Source organism: Pan paniscus, chromosome 10 (assembly GCF_029289425.2).
Source record: "Pan paniscus chromosome 10, NHGRI_mPanPan1-v2.0_pri, whole genome shotgun sequence".
NCBI lineage: Eukaryota > Metazoa > Chordata > Mammalia > Primates > Hominidae > Pan > Pan paniscus.
In genome coordinates, this window is record NC_073259.2 from 103,813,161 (window position 1) to 103,838,160 (window position 25,000).

General features: G+C 40.6%; 1 protein-coding gene across 2 annotated transcripts in view; it reads right to left on the minus strand.

Annotated features, from left to right (window-relative positions):
• NTN4 (netrin 4) overlaps positions 1 to 25,000 on the minus strand; it is a 132,916-nt gene that overhangs the window by 77,818 nt on the left and 30,098 nt on the right. For both annotated transcript variants that reach the window (XM_003808248.4, XM_008960329.6), the window contains exon 3: positions 2,570 to 2,848. In XM_003808248.4, coding sequence (XP_003808296.1) covers positions 2,570 to 2,848 — 279 coding nt within the window. The remainder of the gene's footprint in view (positions 1 to 2,569; positions 2,849 to 25,000) is intronic.

The following is a 25,000-nucleotide window of genomic DNA, read 5'->3' on the forward strand; positions in this document are numbered from 1 at the left end:
AGAATTGTCATGGAACTGGATCCCTGGAAGTCAACATAGTCTTGGCCACTTAGGCTGTTTTTTACCCCCTACCTGGCCTTATCCACAGTTTTGGCTTAGCTTAGCTCCATTCAAACACATGCTTAGTAATGGCACTAGGGGCTGCTACCACTGCTGCACAAATTGAAATCAGTATGAAAATGGAATAGAAAGATGTCAGCAAACTAATATTATTTTAAAAGGAAATTGCTTCCAATTTCAAAGCAGCAGGAGATTAGTAAGAAAATGAGGTTTCCGTTCCATAGGGTTTTCTAGGATGGAGATGTCTCATTCTAACATCCTTTTGGAATGGAAAAACACTTACTGTATAGTCTCCTTTACTTGGTTATCCTGAACCTCTTTACAGGCTGATAATTTTCTTACTGGCAGTATATTGTATAGAATAGTTGTATTTTAAGACTTCTTCAAAAGTGTCTGTTAGCTTTGAGTAATTATCCATTGTTGAATTTGGCAGAACAAAGAGAAACTTCTAGAATTTTTATCTTCAGCCTTAGAAAGTGTTGTTAACTCTGAAAGTTTATATTTAGAGGACTTACTTTAAAAAAAGAAAGTAATACTTTTAAATGCCTGCTCATGATTTTTTTTTTAATTTTTATTTATTTATTTATTTTTTTTTTTTTTGAGACAGAGTCTTGCTTTGTCACTCAGGCTAGAGTGCAGTGGCACGATCTCGACTCACTGCAACCTCCGCCTCCCAGGTTCAAGTGATTGTTGTGCCTCAGCCTCTCGAGCAGCAGGGAATACAGGCGCCCACCACTATGCCCAGCTAATTTTTGCATTTTTAGTAGAGATGGGGTTTTGCTGTGTTGGCCAGGCTGGTCTGGAACTCCTGACCTCAGGTGATCCACCCGCCTTGGCCTCCCAAAGTGCTGGGATTACAGGTGTGAGCCACTGTGCCCGGCCACCTGAAGTTTTTATAAGGCCCTTGACAACTCTGGCACTTTGTTGTGGTTGATCAGAGCCATGCAGGTAGTCTCATAGGTCCTTCAGTCCACAAATATTGAGGGTCCACCCTGTGCCATGTTATGGGGGCCTCTGTCATTTTGCTCAGGACTCTACTCTGAGGTGGTCCTGTATGGCTTGGATTATAAGAGACAGTTGAGGAAACAAAAGATCTGCATGCTCTCCTTTCACGAATTCACTAAAATGTCATGGCAAAATATTTTGAGCACTCTACCTCACATAAACTTTCTAGTTCACAGTCTGGTAGGTTGACATGTCTCTAAATATTTGTTATTTTCTGATTGAATCCTACCTGAACCCAGTTAACTGAGATACACTAAATCATAGCACCCTTTATTTGAAACAATACTGTAGGATTTCAAAGATCCATCAGTGTCTAGAAACTAGCAGGTATCTGTTGAATGAATGCTGCATTTTCTTCAACTCTGGGAGCCTGGATTAACTTCTACAAGTAATAGCACTGTTTGTATTTTGGTTACTTTCTGGCTGCTGTCCTAGTCATTTTAGTTACCCTGATGCTGCCCCAGCGACTCAGCCCAGCCAGCACAAACTGTCCTGCTGGCTAACTGGATCATGGCTGCTGGTGGCCTATCGTATACTAGGGCTGAGAGAAAGAAGAAAGAATAGGGATGTCTACCCTTTAGGAAATGCAGTAGAATATTCTGCGGCCTTTTCCATTTTATTCATTTTGCTTTGGTTTGCTCAGAAGTATCAGAGCAAAATAGAAAATCAAATAATTGGAGCGCTCATCCTTATTTTCTCCTTGCCCAATCCCCATCCATAGTCTCTGGATGTGTCCCAACAAGGTGCTTACTGCTGAGCCACTCTCTATCTTTTCTGGAAGTCGGGGAGGTAAGGACAGATAAACAATGACACTAATTTTTCATCATCTCCCTATTCCTATATTGCTATCATTCAAGCAAACACCTACTGAGCACCTACTTCTGGCCCAGGTAATACACTTGGTCCTGAGGATACAAAGATCATACAGTTCCTCAGAGAGTTCGCGGTCTCCTGGGGGATGCAGAGAAGTAAAAATTCAGAGGAAAGCCCAGGAGATGTGTGAACCTAGAGGAAAGAGAGTTTAACTCTGCCTTAGGTGAAGAGGGGGTCAGTCCTCTTCATGGAGGAGAATTTTTATTCATTCTGCTGGCTGGGCAGCAAAGATACCAGGCATAAAATCGAGGTTCTTATTTTTCCCACTTTAAAATCTACTCCACAATGGTCCCCATTTACTGTCAAAGCTGGCTTGTGTGTGATAATACCACTAATATGATCATGCCATCCTCTCACTCCTGCTCACTTTACACTTTATATCTGAAGGTCACAGTACTAAAAACTGGCATGGGTGTTTTCCAAGGAATCTGGTTATCAGGCTTGACTACAACTCTAAAACTGAAGATTAAAAGACAAGTTAATAGGCACTTTATAGGATGAGTATGGAGTCGGAGCTGTGATGGGCAGAGGAAAAAATCAGCAGCACTATGTTAAGCATATACCAACCAATGCCCAAAGCTGAAGGTAACTTATGATTTGTTTTTCTTAGGGGAGGACTTGTTTCACCTACCATGTGGAATGTTCCTGGGGCCTTGACAGGTCTGAAGCCATGAACAGGTATGCATTGATCAGCGTGGCCATTGCAGAAGCAGCTGCCCTTGACAATGAAATCATAGATCGCATAGTGTGTAAAATGTTGAGGCTCTTCGTTCAGGTCATTTCTCTGACAGGGACAAGACTGTCGTTTCAGCAGCTGCACGCGAAGGTTGGTGATCTTCAGCTGCTCCTGAACTTTGGCACTGTAAGGGTTCTCTGTATCGTATGGTGGTGACAAAGCTTTGAAAATAACCTGTAAGGAGAAAGAAAATACCATGCGTTTATAGGACTGTGCGCAAACCCTGAATTGTTTGCCTAATGTAGTCCCTGTTTGATTTATGCCTTATGTCATCTGTGAACGATAAGATAACAAGAAGTTTTTAGACCTTGAGCACACCTGGGACAGAGCTGCCCTGTTATTCTAAGGAGCAGATGTGCTGCCTGTTTGTACACAGAAGTATACATTGAGTGACCAGCAGAGACCTGACCCTTGAGATAAAGGCAGCCATACAAAGATCTTGCCAGGAAGAGCATTCTGGGCGAGGGAAGAGCAAGCTTAAAGGCTTTGAGGCAGAGTCAAGCTTGGCTTGCTCAAGGAAGAACAACGAAGTCAGTGTGACTGGAGACCAGTGAACAAAGAGAGAGTGGCTGGAGAGGCAGACAGAGAGCAGGTGTGAGATAGACACGAATGGAGCCCTGTGGAAGTCACAGTAGAGTTATGCTGACTGTAGCGGAAGCCACTGGGACACTGTAGGCAGAGAGGTGATATCTGATTTACCTTGCCTAAAAATATAACTCTCTCTTTTTGGATATAAAAGTATCACTTTAGAGATCAATTTCATACCAAAAGTATGAAAAGGAAAGAATCAACTGTGTCACATGTCCAAGGTCTACTGGTACAGACCTGTCCTCAGTGAAATATAACTTTAGGGGAGAGGGTAATAATTCAGCAGAAATTTGGCCTCTGCAGCTCATTGTCTAGCCAGTAGCCAGAGTGGTTCTCTATAAACAGAGATTGGATCGTGTCACTCCCTTGCTTAAACCACCCCCACCTGAAGACCTCCCATTTTCCTCAGAACAAGATACAAAGTCCTTGTAATGGCTCTGCCTGGTTTTTGTTCTTAGTACTTATCACCATCTGACATTATATTTGTAGTGGTTTAGTGATTTACTATCTTCCCAGTCCAGACCAAAAACTTCATGTAGGCGGTCACGGATGTATCCTAGGACAGTGGCTGGCACATAGTAAGTATTCAATAAATTTTTGGTAAACAAATTAATTAATTTAACATTGTTCTTGGCATTTGTGTAATAGGTGAGAATTCCAAATAACTTCCTTATGTCGGGTCTAAATTCATTCGCATACTGAATTTCACGTTAAACACCAGTATTATGACAATAATAAGAAATAACGGATTAACCGGTATTTGTATTTCTAGCTATTTTTGAACTTTTAAAGCTTAAACAACATTGTATCTTAAACTCAAACCACATTCTGTCCCATTTATCCACATGCAAAGTGGTGGAAGGAAGCTTATCAGAAAATAAAATTTTCCAACAAACAATATGTCATATATTCAAAAGTCAGTACAGAAGTAACATCTTTTTCTTTTAACAACAGCTAGAACATGATTTTCTGTTTCGAAGCATTTTTTAAAAATTGAATCCATTATGGGCTTTATATGGAACTTATTCTCAACGTGACCTCCAAACACTGGCATTTCTGTTAGACAGGAAGAACTCTTGCTCTAAATGATATCAGTGAAGGGCTACCTCCTATTTTATCAACCACAGTAATGTAAGGACATGGAAAAGGACACACCAGTGCTAACCAAGTAAGAGCTCCACTGAAAAGTCTGTGGTGTCCTTCTCCTCGTTATCTGCCCACCCTTCCTTTTCCTGAGCCTCGGTGGCAACTGTTTGGTCTCTCTCTGTCTCTGCCACGTATTTACCCTTGACATTTACCCTAGTTCCCTCTCTCACCCCATTCCATCTCCCCCTCACCCTCAGAATTGTTCCGCACAGGCAAAGCCAGAGGAAGCTCTGTCAAGGTCTGTAGGAACTTTGAAGCTCTTCTGCTTCCTGAGCCCAGACAGTGGGAGCTGAATGGCGGCTCTGTGCTTGGTGTGCATGACACCACAGTTGGCACGCGGATATCAGTAGGGAAGGGACATCATGACCCCTGAGGCTGTGTGCTGGAAAGGAGACAGCAGAGTGCCACAGACACAAAAGTGAACGGGAATTTAAACCATGAAATCTTTTTTCCAGAAAGGAGACGCCTTAATCTGATACCCTGGGAATGGATCTACCCTGCGTCAGGAAACAAAGAGTGCGCCAATACAGATGCTTCCAACTTCTGGCAGGTCGCCCTTTGGGTCCCACCCAGTTTTTCTTCAAACTTCCCCAGAAGAAGCCTGTATGGCATGAGTGAAATGAAGTAAGAAAACACGTAGAAGCCCTCAGGATAGTATCAGCCTCTTCTGTGTTTTGTTCCCATAAGGAAGGGAATGTATCTATAGGCCCATCACTGATCCTCTGTCTGCAACTGCCTCTTAATACACACTCCCAACAAGATATATTAATATTTAGAAAGTCAGGGATCGTGCTTTTTGACCAGGTTCAAGCATACTTCAGTATTTCTGGCTCGTTAGCGCTATTGGCCAGGACTTCATGATCTCATTTTTTAATTAAGAAATTTTATTATGTTTTGGTGGATAATATTATGCTCATTACAGAAAAATAGGTCATGCAAAATATTAAAGATAATAAGTACCTACAACGTGATCTACCTCCAAAGATAACCAGGGATGCCAACTTGATAATATCTTTCTACCTAAACTTCTGTATGTATGCATACATATAAAATACAACATAAACATCTTTATATACCTTGTGAGTATTCTTCCAAGTCAATAAGTGTATCTCTACATCAGAGGTTCTCAAAGAATGGTTCCCCAGACCAACAGCACCCCTAGGGAACTTGTTAGAGATGCAAATTCTTGGACCCTATCCAAGATCAACTGAATCAGAAACTCTGCAGGTGGGGCCCAGCAATCTGTGTTTCAACAAGCCTTCCAGGTGATTCTGATACATAACAAAATTTGAGAAACACCGTTACATAATTTTAAAACCTGCTTAGAATTACAGTGTGTGGCTATGACATAATTTATTTAGCCAGGCTGCTATTGTTAGCCAACTAGGTTGCTTCCAACTTTTCAGTGTAACCCACTGCAGGGAACACCCTTGTAGCTAAAATGTGGATGTACAGACAGTAGTCCGCCCTTATCCTCCAGGAATGACTTCCAAGACCCCCAAGGGATGCCTGAAACTGCAGACAGTACTGAACCCATAGAGACTATGTTTCTCCTATACGTATGTACCTATGATAAAGTTTAATTTATAAATGAATTATATATAATATATAATTATATATTATATATTAAATACAATTATATATAATATATAATTATATATTATAAATTAAATACAATTATATATAATTCATTTATAAATTAAACTTTATCATAGGTATGTATGTATAGGAAAAACCTATAATGTAAATTATATATAAATTATATATATATATTATATATATATATATATCTGTCTCCTCCATGCCAACATGGAGGATTGTTATATCCTCTTGATGAAGTGACTGTTTTATCTATGTATGTCCCTTTTTATCCTTGGCAATATTCTTTGATCTAAAATCTACTTTGATAGTAATATAGCCACTCAAGCTTTCTTTTAAAGTGTTTAATATATATATAAATTATATATAATTAATTTATAAATTAACTTTATAATAGCACAGTAAGAGATTAACAACAAATAAAATAGAAGGAAAAATAAAACAATTATAACAATACACTGTAATAAAATTTATGTAAATGTGGTCTCTCTCTCTCTCAAAATATTTATTGCACTCGCCTATTTTTGGACCATGGTTGATGGTTACTGAAACCGCGGTAAGTGAAACTGCACATAAGGGAGGACTACTGTAATAATTTCCTGAAGATACATTTCCAAAGCTGAAATCAACGGGTAAAGGAAATGCATAATTTAAAAAATATCTGACCCTCTGAATGAATCATGGACCCCTTCCTACCTAACCTTTGGAATCTTCACATTTTCCTGGTCTTGCCTTATTTCTCTAAGCCTCGAATCCCTTGAACTTTGCCTGAGGATGGGGATTCTTGGCTCAGGTTCTGCCATTTCTTTGTGCCCCAGTGTAACAGAGAAATCCATACAAAGTCCTGAACAGGTGAAAATGACCTATATGATCTTTCTATTCTAGAATACTCATAAAAATTTCTCAATAAGAAGATGGAAAATTAGGCTAGGTGCAGTGGCTCATGCCTGTCATCCCAGCACTTTGGGAGGCCAAGGCGGGTGGATCACGAGGTCAGGAGATCAAGACCATCCTGGTTAACATGGTGAAACCCCATCTCTACTAAAAATACAAAAATTAGCCAGGCATGGTGGCGTTTAAAAAAAAAAAAAGCATCCTATATGTCTTATTTATGCTTTGAGATGAAAATTTAAACAGAGCATCAATACAGTGTGAACAGAATAAGGAGTAAATATTAGGTACATAATAGTCAAGGAATTCTTTGAGAATCAAACTCATACCTTAACATATTGCTCCATGCCTAACATTGTATTGCCTATGTTGAATTATAAAAATTTGTAATAATAAATGTGATCATATTTTTAAAAATTCTTTTTAGCTGCTAGCTTGAGAAATATTCAAAGCCGTCCTGTGGACTCCCTTGGAACTCGTTCCTTCCATGATGGCACGCTTACACTGGTCTATTGTTGTTGCCTATTTACTTGTCTGTATCTCACATCAGACTCAGTGCTCAGAGGGCAGGGATCCTGTTTGTCTGGTTCACAGCTGTGCTCCCCAGCATGTCCCACAGTCTCTGGCACATTGTAGCATTTCATAATGACTGTTGAATGAATAAATGAATCAACTATTTCTCCAAGTATCATTCTAAGAGGAGAAGCCAAACAGGGTCTAGAGTTTAGAAGAACACAGATAGCAAGATGCTCTTACCACAAGTTCCGCACTCTTGATGAGAACGATGTGAACACACACATCTATGTATAAACACTACGTAAAAATATGTAATACATTTCAAAATGCTTTATGGATTTCTTCTCTTCAGTAGCACACAAGATCTTTCATATTCTTAAGAAAATGGATCAGGCAGGTATAGCAAACACTCCAAGAAATACAAATCTTTTCCATAGTTTCTGATCTAGTTTTCTTATTTACTAAAAATAGCAACTTCAGGAACATAACTGCATTTATTCTTTAACAGTTCTTAAGATACTAGACATCCTCACATTCTTAAAGAAGCAGCTTTTTGTTTTAATGATTTTCTCTATTGTTTTTCTGTTTTTCTTTTTCATTGGTTTCTGCTTTTATCTTTATTATTTACTTCTTCTGCTTACTTTGTGTTTAATGTGCTCTTCTTTTACTAGTTTCTTAAAGGGAAAACTTAGATCATTGATTTGACTTTTTAAAAATAATTCACTAAGCAGTGAATTTTACTTTTAAGCTCTGTTGGACTTGAAGATCATTGATTTGAGATGTTTCTTTTTCCCTAACAACTTCTTTAGTTGCATCCCCCCAAAGTTTGATATGCTGTGTTTTCATTTCCATTCAATTTCAAAATACTCCTGATTTCCTTTTGATTTCTTCTTTGAATAATTGGAATAAAAAGTGTGTTTATTCCAGTTATTTGGGGATTTCCCAGATACCTTCCTGTTATTGATTTCTAACTTAATTTCATTGTGGTCAAAGAACATGTTTTGTATGATATGAATCCTTTTACATTTATCAATACTTGTTTTATGACTCAGTATATGTTCTGTCTTGATAATGCACCTTGTATCCTTGAAAAAGTATTGAAATATCCAGCTATAATTATCAACTTATTTTATTTCTCCCTTCAGGTTTTGCTTCATGTATTTTGAAGCCCTGTTGTTGGGTGCATAAACATGGAGGATTGTTGCTTTTTGTTTGTTTTTTTGAGATGAAGTCTCACTCTTTTCCCCCAGGCTGGAGGGCAGTAGCACGATCTTGGCTCACTGCAACCTCCACCTCCTGGGTTCAAGTGATTCTCATGCCTCAGCCTCCCAGGTAGTTGGGATTACAGGCTCCTGCCACCACGCCCGGCTAATTTTTGCATTTTTAGTAGAGATGGGGTTTCACTGTCTTGGCCAGGCTGGTCTTCAACTCCTGACCTCAGGTGATCCACCTGCCTCAGCCTCCCAAAGTGCTGGGATTACAGGCCTGAGCCACCGTGCCCCGCCAACATGGAGGATTGTTATATCCTCTTGATGAAGTGACTGTTTTATATGTTTTTATATGTCCCTTTTTATCCTTGGCAATATTCTTTGATCTAAAATCTACTTTGATAGTAATATAGCCACTCGAGCTTTCTTTTAAAGTATTAGTAGGGTATATCTTTTTTTATCCTTTTACTTTTAACTTAGCTATATCTTTATATTTAAAGTGAGCTTCTTATAGGCGGCATACCTAATCTTTTTCAAAAATTTTGTCCAATATTAAAATCTATGCCTTTAATGGGGATGTTTACACCTTTTACATTTAATGTGATTGATGATATTTACCACTTCACATATAGTATAAGAAACTAAGAATAGTATACTCTCATTTCCTCCCCTCAACCTTTGCACTGTTGTCATCCATATTACCTCTATGTATATGTTATAAGCTCCACAACACACTGTTAATACCTTGGCTTTAAAAAGCCAACTAATTATCTTTAAAGAGATTTTAGAAATATAAAAAGGCATTTCACATGTATTCACCTACTTTTCCTTTGTGATGATCTTCATTCCTTTTTGTAGGTCCAGATATCCATCTGGTATCATTTTTCTTCTGTCTGAAGGATTTCCTTCAATGCAAATCTGCTGGTGAAAAACTTTTTTTTTTTTTTTTTGGCTTCTTTATGTCTGAAAAAGTCTTGACTTCATCTTCATTTTTGTAAAATATTTTTTGCTGGGTATAGAATTCTAAGTTGACTTTTTTTCTTTCGGCACTTTAAAAGTTTCTGCCTCCACTGTCTTCAGGCTTACATTGTTTCCAACAAAAAGCTTTTGTCATTCTTAGATTTGTTCCTCTGTACGTAATGTGCCATTTTTTTCTCTGGCTGCTTTTAAGGTTTTCTTTTTACCATTGCTTTTTAAACAATTTGATTGTTATGTGTTTTGGAGTAGATTTCTTCTTGTTTCTTGTGTTTAAGGTTTGTTGCACTTCTTGGATCCATGGATTTATAGTTATTATAAAATTTAGAAAAATTTCAACCATTATTTCTTAAAAATTTTTGTTCCCCTCCTCTCCCTTCTTTCCTTTGTTGGTTCCAACTATGTGTACCAAATTGCCTGAAGCTGTCCCAGAGCTCACTAATGCTATATTTATTTCTTTTTCTGGCTTTTTTTTCTCCCTGTGTTTCATATTGGGTCATTTCTATTGCTACATATTAAACGTCACTAATCTTTTCTTTTACAATGTCTAGTCTACTAATCCTGTTTGGTATGTATTTTTCATCTCAGGCATCAGAATCTTCAAAAATGGTCATTCAACTTTTTTTTTGCTATCTTTTCCTTGCCTCTGCTTAATGTGCTCCATCTTTCTTCCACTTTTTGAACATAAGAAATACAGTGATAATAACTGTTTTAAAGTCCTCAGCTACTAACTCTCTCATTTGTGTCATTTCTGTGCCTGTTTCTATTGATTTGTTTTTCTTTTTATTATGAGTTGTATTCTCTGTTTCTTTGCAGGTCTTGATTAGCTGCTAGGTATCATGAATTTTACCTTGTTGGGGGCTGAATATTTTTGTATTCTTGAGCTTTTTCTTGGGATGCAGTTCAGTTTCTTGGAAATAGCTGGATCCTTTTGAGTCTTGCTTTTATATTTTGTTATGTGGGACCAATGCATTTTCTAGCATAAGGCTAATTCTGCCCCTCTACTGAGGTGATACCCTTCTAATTACTCTAACAATGAATTACAAGGTTTTCCACACTGTCTGTTCCTGGCCCCATGTTACCTCTGGGGATTGTTCCCTCCCTCCTGCAGGGTGTAATGCCCAACCTTGTTTTTACTAACCCTGTTCTTAGTCTCTCCCTTTCCTTTAATCACCTAGACTTGTTTCCACCTGAATTGATTCTCCCTTAGCTAAGAGAGCCAGACAGACTCCATCTTGGCTCTTTCACTGGCAGCCCCTTCCTCAAGGACTTAACTTGTGCAAGCTGACTCCTAGCACATCCAAGAATGCAATTAACTGATAAGATACTGTGGCGAGCAAAATCTGCAGTTCCCAGGAATTCGTCCGATTGATAAAACCCAAAGCCCCGCGTCTATCACCTTGTAATAGTCTTAAAGCCCCTGCACCTGGAGCTGTTTACTTTCCTGTAACCATTTATCCGTTTAACTTTTTTGCCTACTTTACTTCTGTAAAGTTGTTTTAACTAGACCCCCCCTCCCCTTTCTAAATCAAAGTATAAAAGAAAATCTAGCCCCTTCTTCAGGGCCGAGAGAACTTTGAGCATTAGCTGTCTCTTGGCCGCCGGCTAAATAAACGGACTCTTAATTCATCTCAAAGTGTGGCGTTTTCTCTAACTCACTCAGGTACAACAAGGGTGTTTATCTCTCTGGCCTCAGGTAGTTTTCTTGCATATGTGTTGAACAGTTCTCAGCTGGAGACTTGAGAAGGACTATCTGCAAATCTCTGAAAGTCTCTTCCATATAGTGCTCTCCTCTGTGGAACTCTACCTTGCAAACTCTAGCTCCCTTGGTCTTTCCTTGATTCTCGAGTCCTTAAGTCAGGAAATCCATCGAGCTCTATCTAGGTTCCTCTTCCCTGCACTGCAGACTGGACACCCTCTCTAGGCAGTAAGCTGGGGTAATTGTAGGGCTCACCTCATTTGTTTCCCTTCTCTCAGGGATCATTGTCCTCTTCTGCTGGAAGTTCAATACTTTAAAACAATTGTTTCACATATTTTGTCCAGTTTTTTAGTAGTTTCAGGTGGGAGGGTAAATCTGGTCCTTATTACCCATCCTGGATGAGAAGTGACATGTAAAAACCCAAGGCAGCTTAACTTTTATAAAACACAGTTTATAAAACTGTACATAAACTAAGCCTTTATTTTTGTACTCAAATATATAGAAATGGCATATTGGATGTTTTATAATAAAGTTAGGAGTATAGTCATATTTAGTAGATAGAAAGGCATGAAAAATCAATAAAATATGTTCCTGAAAAATTTGAAAAAGAAAATATAAGCATCTAAACTTTGTACATTTATTCAATAATTCTGTTTTAGTAATTTGTGTCTGAATATACCAGTAAACTCCCATTATAACTTTTCAAATAATTTGTGATACCTATTATTATGATCGCCTATATATGTATGTATTGTTTTCTTTTTTTTTCAGAGACAATGTCTTGCTTGAGTCTAGTGGCACAATCATAGCTCACCACAGCCTTGAACTACTGGGCTCAAGTAATCCTCCTGCGTAGCTGGGATTACAGGTGCATGCCACCATGCCCAGCTAACTTTTTTATTTTTTGTAGATACTAAGTCTCACTATGTTGCCCAGGTTGGTCTCAAACTCCTGGCCTCAAGAGATCTTCCTGCCTTGGTCTCTCAAAGTTTTGGGATTACAGGCACAAGCCACTGTGCTTGGACTATTTATATTTTTTTGTGTGTGTGTTTATGCTATGTTTTGATGCATCCTTATATATCCCCAACATCTAATACAATGCCTTATGAATTCTCAATAATGTTACTGAATGAGTGAATCTGAATCATGTCAATACAGGTTTATTTTGATTTTCCAATATAAAAATAACGGAATAACTATAATAAAAATTTATTTTTATAATGTACATTTCATTAATAAGCAAAAATTCTAGGTACATATTGCCTCACAATAAACTTTATCACTTTAAAAATATCTTAATTTTTATGGTAATCTTACACCCCCTTCAACATAACTAGCACAATTTTACTTTATAGAAAAAATATATTTAATATGCCAGGCATGGTGGCTCACACCTGTAATTACAGCACTTTGGGAGGCTGAGGTGGGTGGATCACAAGGTCAGGAATTCAAGACCAGCCTGGCCAATATGGTGAAACCCCATCTCTACTAAAAATACAAAAAATTAGCTAGGCATGGTGGTATGCACCTGTAGTCCCAGCCACTCAGGAGGCTGAGGCAGGAGAATCACTTGAACCTGGAAGGCGGAGGTTGCAGTGAGCCAAGATCATGCCACTGCAATCCGGCCTGGGTGACAGAGCAAGACTCTGTCTCAAAAAAAAAAAAAAAAAAAAAAGAAAAGAAAAAATAGATTTAATATTAATCAGCTTATTATTTATTCATTACATTATTCAAATATGGCATTGAAAAAGTATTGAATATTTGAATATTTTCAGTAATAAATTTACACCAACTGCAGGAATGACTACAAACATTTAGGGAGAAATCCCTGGAACTTTTGCCTAATATAATCTAATAAAAAGACAAATCACCTCCATAGTAAAACCTATTTTCTTTTCTTTCTTTTTTTTTTTTTTTGAGATGGAGTCTCACTCTGTTGTCCAGGTTGGAATGCAGTGGCATGATCTCGGCTCACTGCAACCTCCCGGTTCAAGTGATTTTCCTGCCTCAGCCTCCAGAGTAGCTGGAATTACAGGCACGCGCCACCATGCTCAGCTAAGTTTTGTATTTTTAGTGGAGCTGGGGTTTCACCATGTTGGCCAAGCTGGTCTCGAACTCCTGACCTCAGGTGATCCACCCAGCTTGGCCTCCCGAAGTGCTGGGATTACAGGTGTAAGCCACCATGCCTGGCCCTATTTATATATATAAAATCACATTTCTTCCCTACTGTGTCTAAGCCTGGTTGGAATAGGATCTATAGTGAGAAACATTTCCACTTGTATTTGTCAGGCCTCTGAGCCCAAGCCAAGCCATCGCATCCCCTGTGACTTGCACATATACGCCCAGATGGCCTGAAGTAACTGAAGAATCACAAAAGAAGTGAAAAGGCCCTGCCCTGCCTTAACTGATGACATTCCACCATTGTCATTTGTTCCTGCCCCACCATTAACCCTGTGAATTTCCTTCTCCTGGCTCAGAAGCTCCCCCACTGAGCCCCTTGTGACCCCTACCCCTGCCCACCAGAAAACAACCCCCTTTGACTGTAATTTTCTATTACCTTCCCAAATCCTATAAAACGGCCCCACCCCTATCTCCCTTCGCTGACTCTCTTTTTGGACTCACCCCGCCTGCACGCAGGTGAAATAAACAGCCATGTTGCTCACACAAAGCCTGTTTGGTGGTCTCTTCACACGGACGCGCATGAAATTTGGTGCTGTGACTCGAATTGGGGGACCTCCCTTGGGAGATCAATCCGCTGTCCTCCTGTTCTTTGCTCCGTGAGAAAGATCCACCTATGACCTCAGGTCCTCAGACCGACCAGCCCAAGTAACATCTCACCAATTTTAAATCAGGTAAGCGGCCTCTTCTTACTCTCTTCTCCAACCTCTCTCACTGTCCCTCAACCACTTTCTCCTTTCCACTCTTCAATCTCTCCCTTCTCTTAATTTCAATTCCTTTCATTTTCTGGGAGAGACAAAGGAGACACGTTTTATCCGTGCACCCAAAACTCCGGCGCCGGTCACGGACTGGGAAGGCAGCCTTCCCTTGGTGTTTAAACATTGCAGGGACGCCTCTCTGATTATACACCCACGTTTCAAAGGTGTCAGACCACGCAGGGATGCCTGCCTTGGTCCTTCACCCTTAGTGGCAATTCCTGCTTTTCTGGGGAAGGGGCAAGTACCCCAACCCCTTCTCTCCTTGTCTCTACCCCTTCTCTGCTTTTCTAGGGGAGGGGCAAGTACCCCTCAACCCCTTCTCCTTCACACTTAGCAGCAAGTCCTGCTTTTCTGGGAGAGGGGCAAGTACCCCTCAACCCCTTATCCTTCACCCTTAGCAGCAAGTCCTGCTTTTCTGGGGGAGGGGCAAGTACCCCTCAACCCCTTCTCCTTCACTCTTAGTGGCAAGTTCCGCTTTTCTAGAGGAGAGGCAAGTACCCCAACCTCGTATCTCTGTGCCCCAATCCCTTATTTCCACGCCCCGACCTCTTATCTCTGCGCCCCAATCCCTTATTTCCGTGCCCCGACCCCTTATTTCCATGCCCCAACCCCTTATTTCCATGCCCCAACCCCTTATTTCTGCGCCCCATCACTTATTTCCACGCCCTGACCTCTTATCTCTGCGCCCCAACCCCTTTTCCCACTTTTCTGGAAGGTAAGAACCGCCGAACCCCTTCCCTCCATTTCTCTACTCTCTCTTTTCTCTAGGCTTGCTTCCTTCACTATGGGCAACATTCCACCCTCCATTCCTCCTTCTACTCCCTTGTCCTGTGTTCTCAAAAACTTAAAACCTCTTCAACTCACACCTGACCTAAAACCTAAATGCCTTATTTTCTTCTGCAATGCCACTTGACCCCAATACAAACTCAACAGTAGTTCCAAATAGCCAGAAAACGGCACTTTGAATTTTTCCATCCTGCAAGATCTAAATAATTCTTGTCGTAAAATAGGCAAATGGTCTGAGGTGCCTGACGTCCAGGCATTCTTTTACACATCAGTCCCTTCCTAGCCTCTGTGCCCAGTGCAACTCGTCCCAAATCTTCCTTCTTTCCCTCCTGCCTGTCCCCTCAGTACCAACCCCAAGCGTCGCTGAGTCTTTCTAATCTTCCTTTTCTACAGACCCATCTGACCTCTCCCTTCCTCCCCAGGCTGCTCCTCGCCAGGCCGAGCTAGGTCCCAATTCTTCCTCAGCCTCCGCTCCTCCACCGTATAATCTTTTTATCACCTCCCCTCCTCACACCTGGTCCCGCTTACAGTTTCGTTCCGTGACTAGCCCTCCCCCACCTGCCCAGCAATTTACTCTTAAAAAGGTGGCTGGTTCTAAAGGCATAGTCAAGGTTAATGTTCCTTTTTCTTTATCCCAAATCAGATAGCGTTTAGGCTCTTTTTCATCAAATATAAAAATCCAGCCCAATTCATGACTTGTTTGGCAGCAACCCTGAAACACTTTACAGCCCTAGACCCTAAAAGGTCAAAAGGCCTTCTTATTCTCAAAATACATTTTATTACCCAATCTGCTCCCGACATTAAATAAAACTCCAAAAATTAAATTCCGGCCCTCAAACCCCACAACAGGATTTAATTAACCTCACCTTGAAGGTGTACAATAATAGAAAAAAGTTGCAATTCCTTGCCTCCACTGTGAGACAAACCCCAGCCACATTTCCAGCACACAAGAACTTCCAAACGCCTGAACCGCAGCGGCCAGGCGTTCCTCCAGAACCTCCTCCCCCAGGAGCTTGCTACATATGCTGGAAATCTGGCCACTGGGCCAAGGAATGCCGGCAGCCCGGGATTCCTCCTAAGCCGCGTCCCATCTGTGTGGGACCCCACTGAAAATTGGACTGTTCAACTCACCTGGCAGCCACTCCCAGAGCCCCTGGAACTCTGGCCCAAGGCTCTCTGACTGACTCCTTCCCAGATCTTCTCGGCTTAGTGGCTGAATATTGACACTAGATCGCCTCGGAAGCCCCCTAGACCATCACGGACGCCAAGCTTCAGGTAACTCACGGTGGAAGGTAAGGCCGTCCCCTTCTTAATCAATACAGAGGCTACCCACTCCACATTACCTTCTTTTCAAGGGCCTGTTTCCCTTGCCTCCATAACTGTTGTGGGTATTGACGGCCAGGCTTCTAAACCTCTTCAAACTCCCCAACTCTGGTGCCAACTTAGACAATACTCTTTTAAGCACTCCTTTTTACTTATCCCCACCTGCCCAGTTCCCTTATTAGGCCGAGACACTTTAACTAAATTATCTGCTTCCCTGACTGTTCCTGGACTACGGCTGTATCTCATTGCCGCCCTTCTTCCCAATCCAAAGCTTCCTTTGCGTCCTCCTCTTGTATCCCCCCACCTTAACCCACAAGTATAAAATACCTCTACTCCCTCCTTGCACCCCTTACCATCTCATTAAAACCTAATCACCCTTACCCCACTCAACGCCAATATCCCATCCTGCAGCACGCTTTAAAAAGATAAAAGCCTGTTATCACTCGCCTGCTACAGCATGGCCTTTTAAAGCCTATAAACTCTCCTTACAATTCCCCCATTTTATCTGTCCTAAAACCAGACAAGCCTTACAAGTTAGTTCAGGATCTGCACCTTATCAACCAAATTGTTTTGCCTATCCACCCCATGGTGCCAAACCCATATATACTCTCCTATCCTCAATACCTGCCTCTACAACCCATTATTCTGTTCTAAATCTCAAACATGCTTTCTTTACTATTCCTTTGCACCCTTAATCCCAGCCTCTCTTTGCTTTCACTTGGACTGACCCTGACACCCATCAAGCTCAGCAAATTACCTAGGCTGTACTGCCACAAAGCTTCACAGACAGCCCCCATTACTTCAATCAAGCCCAAATTTCTTCCTCATCTGTTACCTAGCTCGGCATAATTCTCATAAAAACACACGTGCTCTCCCTGCCAATCGTGTCCGACTGATCTCTCAAACCCCAGCACCTTCTACAAAACAACAACTCCTTTCCTTCCTAGGCATGGTTAGCGCAGTCAGAATTCTTACATAAGAGCCAGGACCACACCGTGTAGCCTTTCTGTCCAAACGACTTGACCTTACTGTTTTAGCCTAGCCCTCATGTCTGCGTGCAGCGGCTACTGCTGCTTTAATACTGTTAGAGGCCCTAAAAATCACAAACTATGCTCAACTCACTCTCTACATTTCTCATAACTTCCAAAATCTATTTTCTTCCTCATACCTGATGCATATACTTTCTGCTCCCCGGCTCCTTCAGCTGTACTCGCTCTTTAAGTCCCACAATTACCATTGTTCCTGGCCCGGACTTCAATCTGGCCTCCCACATTATTCCTGATACCACACCTGACCCCCATGACTGTAACTCTCTGATCCACCTGATATTCACCCCATTTCCCCATATTTCATTCTTTCCTGTTCCTCACCCTGATAACGCTTGATTTATTGACGGCAGTTCCACCAGGCCTAATCGCCATACACCAGCAAAGGCAGGCTATGCTATAGTACAAGCCACGAGCCCGCCTCTCAGAACCTCCCATTTCCTTTCCATCGTGGAAGTCTATCCTCAAGGAAATAACTTCTCAGTGTTCCATCTGCTATTCTACTACTCCTCAGGGATTATTCAGGCCCCCTCCCTTCCCTACACATCAAGCTCGAGGATTTGCCCCCACCCAGGACTGGCAAATTAGCTTTACTCAACATGTCCTGAGTCAGGAAACTAAAATACCTCTTAGTCTAAATAGACACTTTCACTGAATAAGTACAGGCCTTTCCTACAGGGTCTGAGAAGGCCACCACAGTCATTTCTTCCCTTCTGTCAGACATAATTCCTCAGTTTAGCCTTCCCACCTCTATACAGTCTGATAACAGACCAGCCTTTATTAGTCAAATCAGCCAAGCAGTTTTTCAGGCTCTTAGTATTCAGTGAAACCTTTATATCCCTACGGTCCTCCGTCTTCAGGAAAAGTAGAATGGACTAAAGGTCTTTTAAAAACACACCTCACCAAGCTCAGCCACCAACCTAAAAAGGACTGGACAATACTTTTACCACTTTCGCTTCTCAGAATTCAGGCCTGTCCTCAGAATGCTACAAGGTACAGCCCATTTAAGCTCCTGTATAGACGCTCCTTTTTATTAGGCCCCAGTCTCATTCGACACCAGACCAACTTAGACTGTGCCCCCAAAAAACTTGTCATCCCTACTATCTTCTGTCTAGTCATACTCCTATTCACCATTCTCAACTACTCGTACATGCCCTGCTCTTGTTTACACTGCCGGTTTACACGGTTTCTCCAAGCCATCACAGCTGATATCTCCTGGTGCTATCCCCAAACTGCCACACTTAACTCCTGAAGTAAATAAATAATCTTGGCTGGCAGGACTATGCTGAATCTCTTTAGGCACTCTCTAATCAGATGTCCTAGGTCCTCCCAATTCTTAGACGTTTTATACATGTTTTTCTCCTTCTTCTATTCCATTTAGTTTCTCAATTCATACAAAACTGTATCCAGGCCATCACCAATCATTCTATAAGACCAATGTTTCTTCTAACAACCCCACAATATCACCCCTTACCACAAGATCTTCCTTCAGCTTAATCTCTCCCACTCTAGGTTCCCACGCCGCCCCTAATCCCGCTTGAAGCAGCCCTGAGAAACATCGCCCATTCTCTCTCCATACCACCCCCAAAAATTTTCACCGCCCCAATACTTCAACACTATTTTGTTTTATTTTTCTTATTAATATAAGAAGGCAGGAATGTCAGGCCTCTGAGCCCAAGCCAAGCCATCGCATCCCCTGTGACTTGCACGTATACGCCCAGATGGCCTGAAGTAACTGAAGAATCACAGAAGAAGTGAAAAGGCCCTGCCCTGCCTTAACTGATGACATTCCACCATTGTGATTGTTCCTGCCCCACCTTAACTGAGTGATTAACCCTGTGAATTTCCTTCTCCTGGCTCAGAAGCTCCCCCACTGAGCACCTTGTGACCCCTACCCCTGCCCACCAGAGAACAACCCCCTTTGACTGTAATTTTCCATTACCTTCCCAAATCCTATAAAATGGCCCCACCCCATCTCCCTTCACTGACTCTCTTTTCGGACTCAGCCTGCCTGCACCCAGGTGAAATAAACAGCCATGTTGCTCACACAAAGCCTGTTTGGTGGTCTCTTCACACGGACGCGCATGAAAGTATTATAAAGCCATCATTTGTTTTATGTGGTTGTTTACTAGTTATTTACAAACAGCATCTGGTTAATTCAGTTAAATCTTGTCACTACACATTCACAACTGTTCTGATTATTGTTAGGTTGATAATACACCTAAAACCCAAACATAGAAACAGACACATTTGTCTCCATTTCTATTGTTTATTAAGTTATGTAAAAACTTAAATCTGTCATGCTTTTTAGGTTCCTAAAATATATGTAATTCACAGACTAGTTTTTGTATTGTCACCTCACTTGAAGAGGAAGGTTATACTTCAATTGACTTGTGAAACCAATTTCTGGCATCGCCTAAGTTGACGTTTTGGTACCAGAGTTGAAAAACCCAAAGAGCATACATTCTGTCAGATGAGTACATGTATCCTAGTATGTTCTGAAACAGGCTTTCTGCTTCCATGGGTAGGTGGCCACTTGGAAAGTATGTGAAGTTTCCAGGGTTGCAGCGAGTGGGAGTTCTGGTTTCATGGAAAAAGAAGGCTGGACTAGAAGATAGTATAATTGACATGTGGGCGTCTGCAGCTGGTTGGTTTAATTTTAGAACATTTGTCCTTGACTGTGCCCCTTTAAGTGAAGTACCTACTTGTCTTAGAGAAGTGTGTCTGTCTTTTGGGCAGCACCAAAATCCTTTTGCTTATACTCTGGAGCATTCGGCACCCTGTTTCATCAGATAGCCCACCCTTTAAAGTGGGAAAGTCTTATCTTCTGAGATAGGACAATATAACCTAATAAAGCTCTCAATGGAGCAAGCTGAAGAATGCAGTGCACTCAAGTGACTTACTTGTACGATAATAACCTCAATTTGTAAGTACACAAAAGCCTCTTTGCATGTTTCAAGGGCATATTTACAGTTTTAAAGTGACGCAAAGGCAGCTTCGTAAATATCTTCAGGGAAAAGGGAAATGACAGAACTGTAACTGAGGAATGAGAAACAAGATAGAAAACCAAATTAAAAATAAAGACTGGGGCTAAAAATAAATTTTAAAAATTCTTCAATACCTGTGGAATCCTAGCCTTTTTTCTTTTTGCCCTCAGGACTTGAAGTCAAAGGATTTGAGGGTCAGAAACGTCCTTAGCAATCAATGGGCTAGTCCAATTAGACGAAACTGAGGCTCTGAGAACTTGATTTGCCAAGTGTCAATCAATAGGTTGGTGACAGAGTTAAGACTGGAATCAAAATCCTAACCTCCAATCTAATGATTTTTTCACTATATCCCATTTTATACTTGTTTTGGAGTTAGCCATTCCTGGATTAAAATTAAATTTAAAACATAGGATTAAAGAAAATATTATATATGATTGATACCATTAGCACTTGTCAACCAAATAATGGATAGGATGAACTGTGCCACCTTTATTCTGTGAATGGATGTGATTAACTGTACACTGGTTAAAAGTAGTAATACCTGCTTCTGCCTGGCTCGCAAAGATGTAGTGAACGTTTTCTTCAAAGGTCTGAGATGTGGAAATGCCTTGAAACATCACTGCCCTTTATAAATAAGATTGATTGGTGTGTCGCTTTTTGTTGGGAACCTGCCTTGTTTTTGTCAATCTCCCTTCTTTGGGACTGAGTCCTCCTGGGGAGTACAGCTTGGTGACTAGGATTCATGGACAGGCCTCTTGGATGCTGTGTGCCTACACTGGTAACTTCCCAATACTGATCACCTCAATTTCCTATCACCGTGCTTGGCCCACACTTAGGAATACCCCACTACTTCATCTTGGATCATCAATCTCTTGCCTGCTTGACCTCTGGTGGAAATTGCCTGTATGATCTCTCTTTTTTTTCCCTGCCCATCCTTCCCCACTCTTTCTCCCTCTCTTTGTACCCAACTTTACACTCCAGCCATACCGAGAACTCCTTTCTGTTCCTGGAAAGCTCCATGAACTTGCTGCCTGCCCAGCTGTTGCCCATGCTATTCCCCAGCTGGATCACTTGCCACACCTCTCTGTCATTGCCACCCATTCCACTCCCACCCTCTACTTGGTCAACTCATGCCAGTCTTTTAGATGTCATCTTCGATGTAACTTTATTCAGGAAGCTCTCTTAATCATCCCTGTTCCTTCTATGTGCTACTTCAAGCACCCGTTATTTCTTCCAGACTTAGAATATACCATGTCTATTTTTAAATTTGCTTAATTGCTTGTATTTCTCTCTAGACTGTGAGTGAGACATGAGTGCAGGGGACCTTGTCTGCTTGCCCATCAGTGTGTAGGCAATGCTTGGCATACATGAGTTAACACATATTTGTTGAAAACTCATATTCATGCTTAATAATGGCTTACATTTTATAAACTGTCTTTATTTTTATCTCATTTCATCCTTATAGTAAATCTATGATGTGGTATTATCCATTCCCGTCTTTCAGATACAGAAACTCTGAGAAGATGTTAATTAACCTATCCAACGTCACCTAGCTAGTAAGTGGCAGAGCCAGTACTTGAACCCAGGTTGTTGGAGTCCAAGTTCAGTGCTATTACCATTACATCACAGCTGACTTTGTTTGGTTATAGAATACATAGCAAGTGATCAGGGGAGTGAAATGAACAGACCTTCCCTTCAGGAGAATTAATATGGCAAAGAGAAGACTCTGAACCATGGTAAAGGCAGTTTGGGGAATAAGAGATGTAGTGGGGAGCAGGGGAAGAACAGCCACGTGTGAGAGGCAAAGAAATGAATGTTGGAACAAAAACAGAACTAAAGGCTGAGCTTTGGGGGCCATCTATGGTTAGAGGTCAGAAAGCAGAAGAGCCAAAAATAATACAAAAAAAAAAAAAAAAGATCCGTGAGCAATATGGGAAAATAGTGAAAATTCATTATCATAGAAGCCCAAGGAAGTGAGAATGCAAAGTAAAAAAAAAAGTAATTAAAAATGGCAAATGCAATTTATTAGAAAAAAGGAGATTACAAAAACCTTTCTGGGTTTGGCTGGATAACAGAAGACTATTGAGAGCTTAGATGGAATAAGGGACAGCTATAAAGGATTCAGGAAAGAGCATGAGACAAGTAAATGGAAGCAAGAAAGAACTGATTGAAGAATTTTGGCAGTTTATTCATTCATCAGTTGATGGATAGTTGGGTTGTTTACAGATTCTGGCTATTATGAATGAAAGTGCTGTGAACATTCACGCAGAAGTCATTATAAGCATGTAAGTTATTTTTCGTGGGTACTTAGGAGAGGAATTGCTAGGTGGTATGGTAAGTGGATATTTATAAGGAACTGCCAAAGTGTTTGCTAAAGTTGTTGTACTATTTTGCATTTCTAGCAGCAATGTATGATGAAAATTTTAGTTGCTATACCTCCTCTGTAATATTTAGTGTTATCAGTCTTCTGAATTTTAGGCTTTATAGTGAAAGTGAGCAGTATCTCCCTGTGGTTTTAGTTTGTATTTCCCTGTTGACTAGTGATGCTGAGCATCATTTCATGTGTTTGACATGCATCCTCTTCTCTGGTGAAGTGTCTGTTCAAATCTTTTGCTCAGTTTCAATTCTTGTTTTCTTCTTATTGACTTATGAGTTCCTTATGAATTGTGATATGTAAATATATATTCAGTTTGTAATGATTTGCAAATATTTTCTATCTGTGGCTTCCTTTTAACACTTTCCTTAACAGTGTCTTAATAGCAATAGTTTTTTATTTTATTTTATTTTTTGAGACAGGGTTTTGCCCTGTCGCTTGGGCTGGCTGGAGAACAGTGGCATGATCACGGCTCACTGCAGCCTCAACCTCCTGGGCCCAGGTGTACCTCCCACCTCAGGCTCCTGAATAACTGAGACTACAGGCAAGCACCACCACACCAGGCTAACTTTTTAATTTTTTGTAGAGATGGGATCTCCCTGTGTTGCCCAGGCTGGTCTCAAACTTCTGGGCTCAAGTGATCTGGTCTCCCAAAGTGCTGAGATTACAGTCGTGAGCCATTGTGCCTGTCCAGTTTTAATTTCTATGATGTTCAGTTTACCAGTATTTCTCTTTCACAGTTTGTGCTGTTTGTGTCCCATTCTAAGAAATTTTTGCCTAAACTCAAGGTCATAAATATTTTCTCCTAGAAGTTGTATAGATTTCAGCTCTTACATTTAGGTCTGTAGTTCATTTTGAGTTAATTTTTCTCTACAGTTGAACTAAGTGTTGAGGTTCTTCTTTCTGTCCCTTCACATATGAATGTCTAATTATTCCAGCACTGTTTATTAGAAAGACTAACCCTTCTTCGTTGAATCAGCGTGGTAACTTTGTTTGATGTGCTTTTCTTTACAGCTTGTTTTATTTTTTACTTGGGGTTTACTGAGCTTCTTAGATCTGTGGATTTATAACTTTCATCAAGTTTGGAAATTTTTTTTTTCCTGTTACTCCTACAAAGATATTTTTTGTCCTCAACTTCTTCTTTTAGACTCCAATTACTTGAATGTTAGACCACTTAACATTGTCCCACACTCACTGATGCTCTTTTTACTTAATCATCTTTTCTCTCTGTGATTCATTAATTAATAGTTTCTATTGTTATGCCTCCAAGTTCACCAAACTTTTCCTCTGCACTATCTAATCTACTGTCAGTCCCTAGTAGTATTTTTGTTTGTTTGTTTGTTTTGAGATGGGGTCTTGCTCTATCTCGGCTCACTGCAACCTCTGTCTCCCGGGTTCAAGCGATTCTCCTGCCTCAGCCTCTTGAGTAGCTGGGATTACAGACACCTGCCACCACACCTGGCTAATTTTTGTGTATTTTAGTAAAGACGGGGTTTCACCATGTTGGCCAGGCTGGTCTGGATCTCCTGACCTCAAGTGATCCACCTGCCTCAGTCTCCCAAAGTTCTGGGATTACAGGTGTGAGCCACCGTACCTGGCCCCTTGTAGTATATTTTTTAAATTTCAGATATTGCATTTTTCATCTTTAGAAGTTCCACTTACATCTTTTAAAATATCTTCCATTTCTCTCTTCCACATGTTCATGTTCTTGAACATATGGAGTATATTTATAGTAGATGATCTAATGTACTGGCTTGCTAATTCTACCAGCTGTGTAATTTCTGGATGTTTTTATTCATCAATTTTTCTTTTGGTTAGGAGTCATATTTTCATGCCTTGTAATTTATTAAACATTAGACATTGTGAATTTTATATTGTTGCTTGATGGATTTTGATATATTTCTCTAAAAAGGGTTAGACTTTGTTTTGATATGCAGTTAATTTATTTGAGATCATGTTCAGCTTTTTGAAGATTGCTGTAAATTTTTATTAGGGTGAACCCAGTTTTGCCTTTATTTTAGGGCTAATTTAACCCTATTACAAAGGTTTTCTGAGGGCTCTACCAGATGCCTGTGAATTATGAGGTCTTTCCAGTCCAGACAGTGAGAAGGTGAACTATTCCCAGACTCATAGGAATACTAAGAATGGTTCAACTACTACTTTCTGACAGTTCTTTCTTCACTCTTTTAGAGTTTACCTCACACATATGCAGCTCAGTATTTAGCCAAAAACTTAAGGAGACCTTTGTGTAC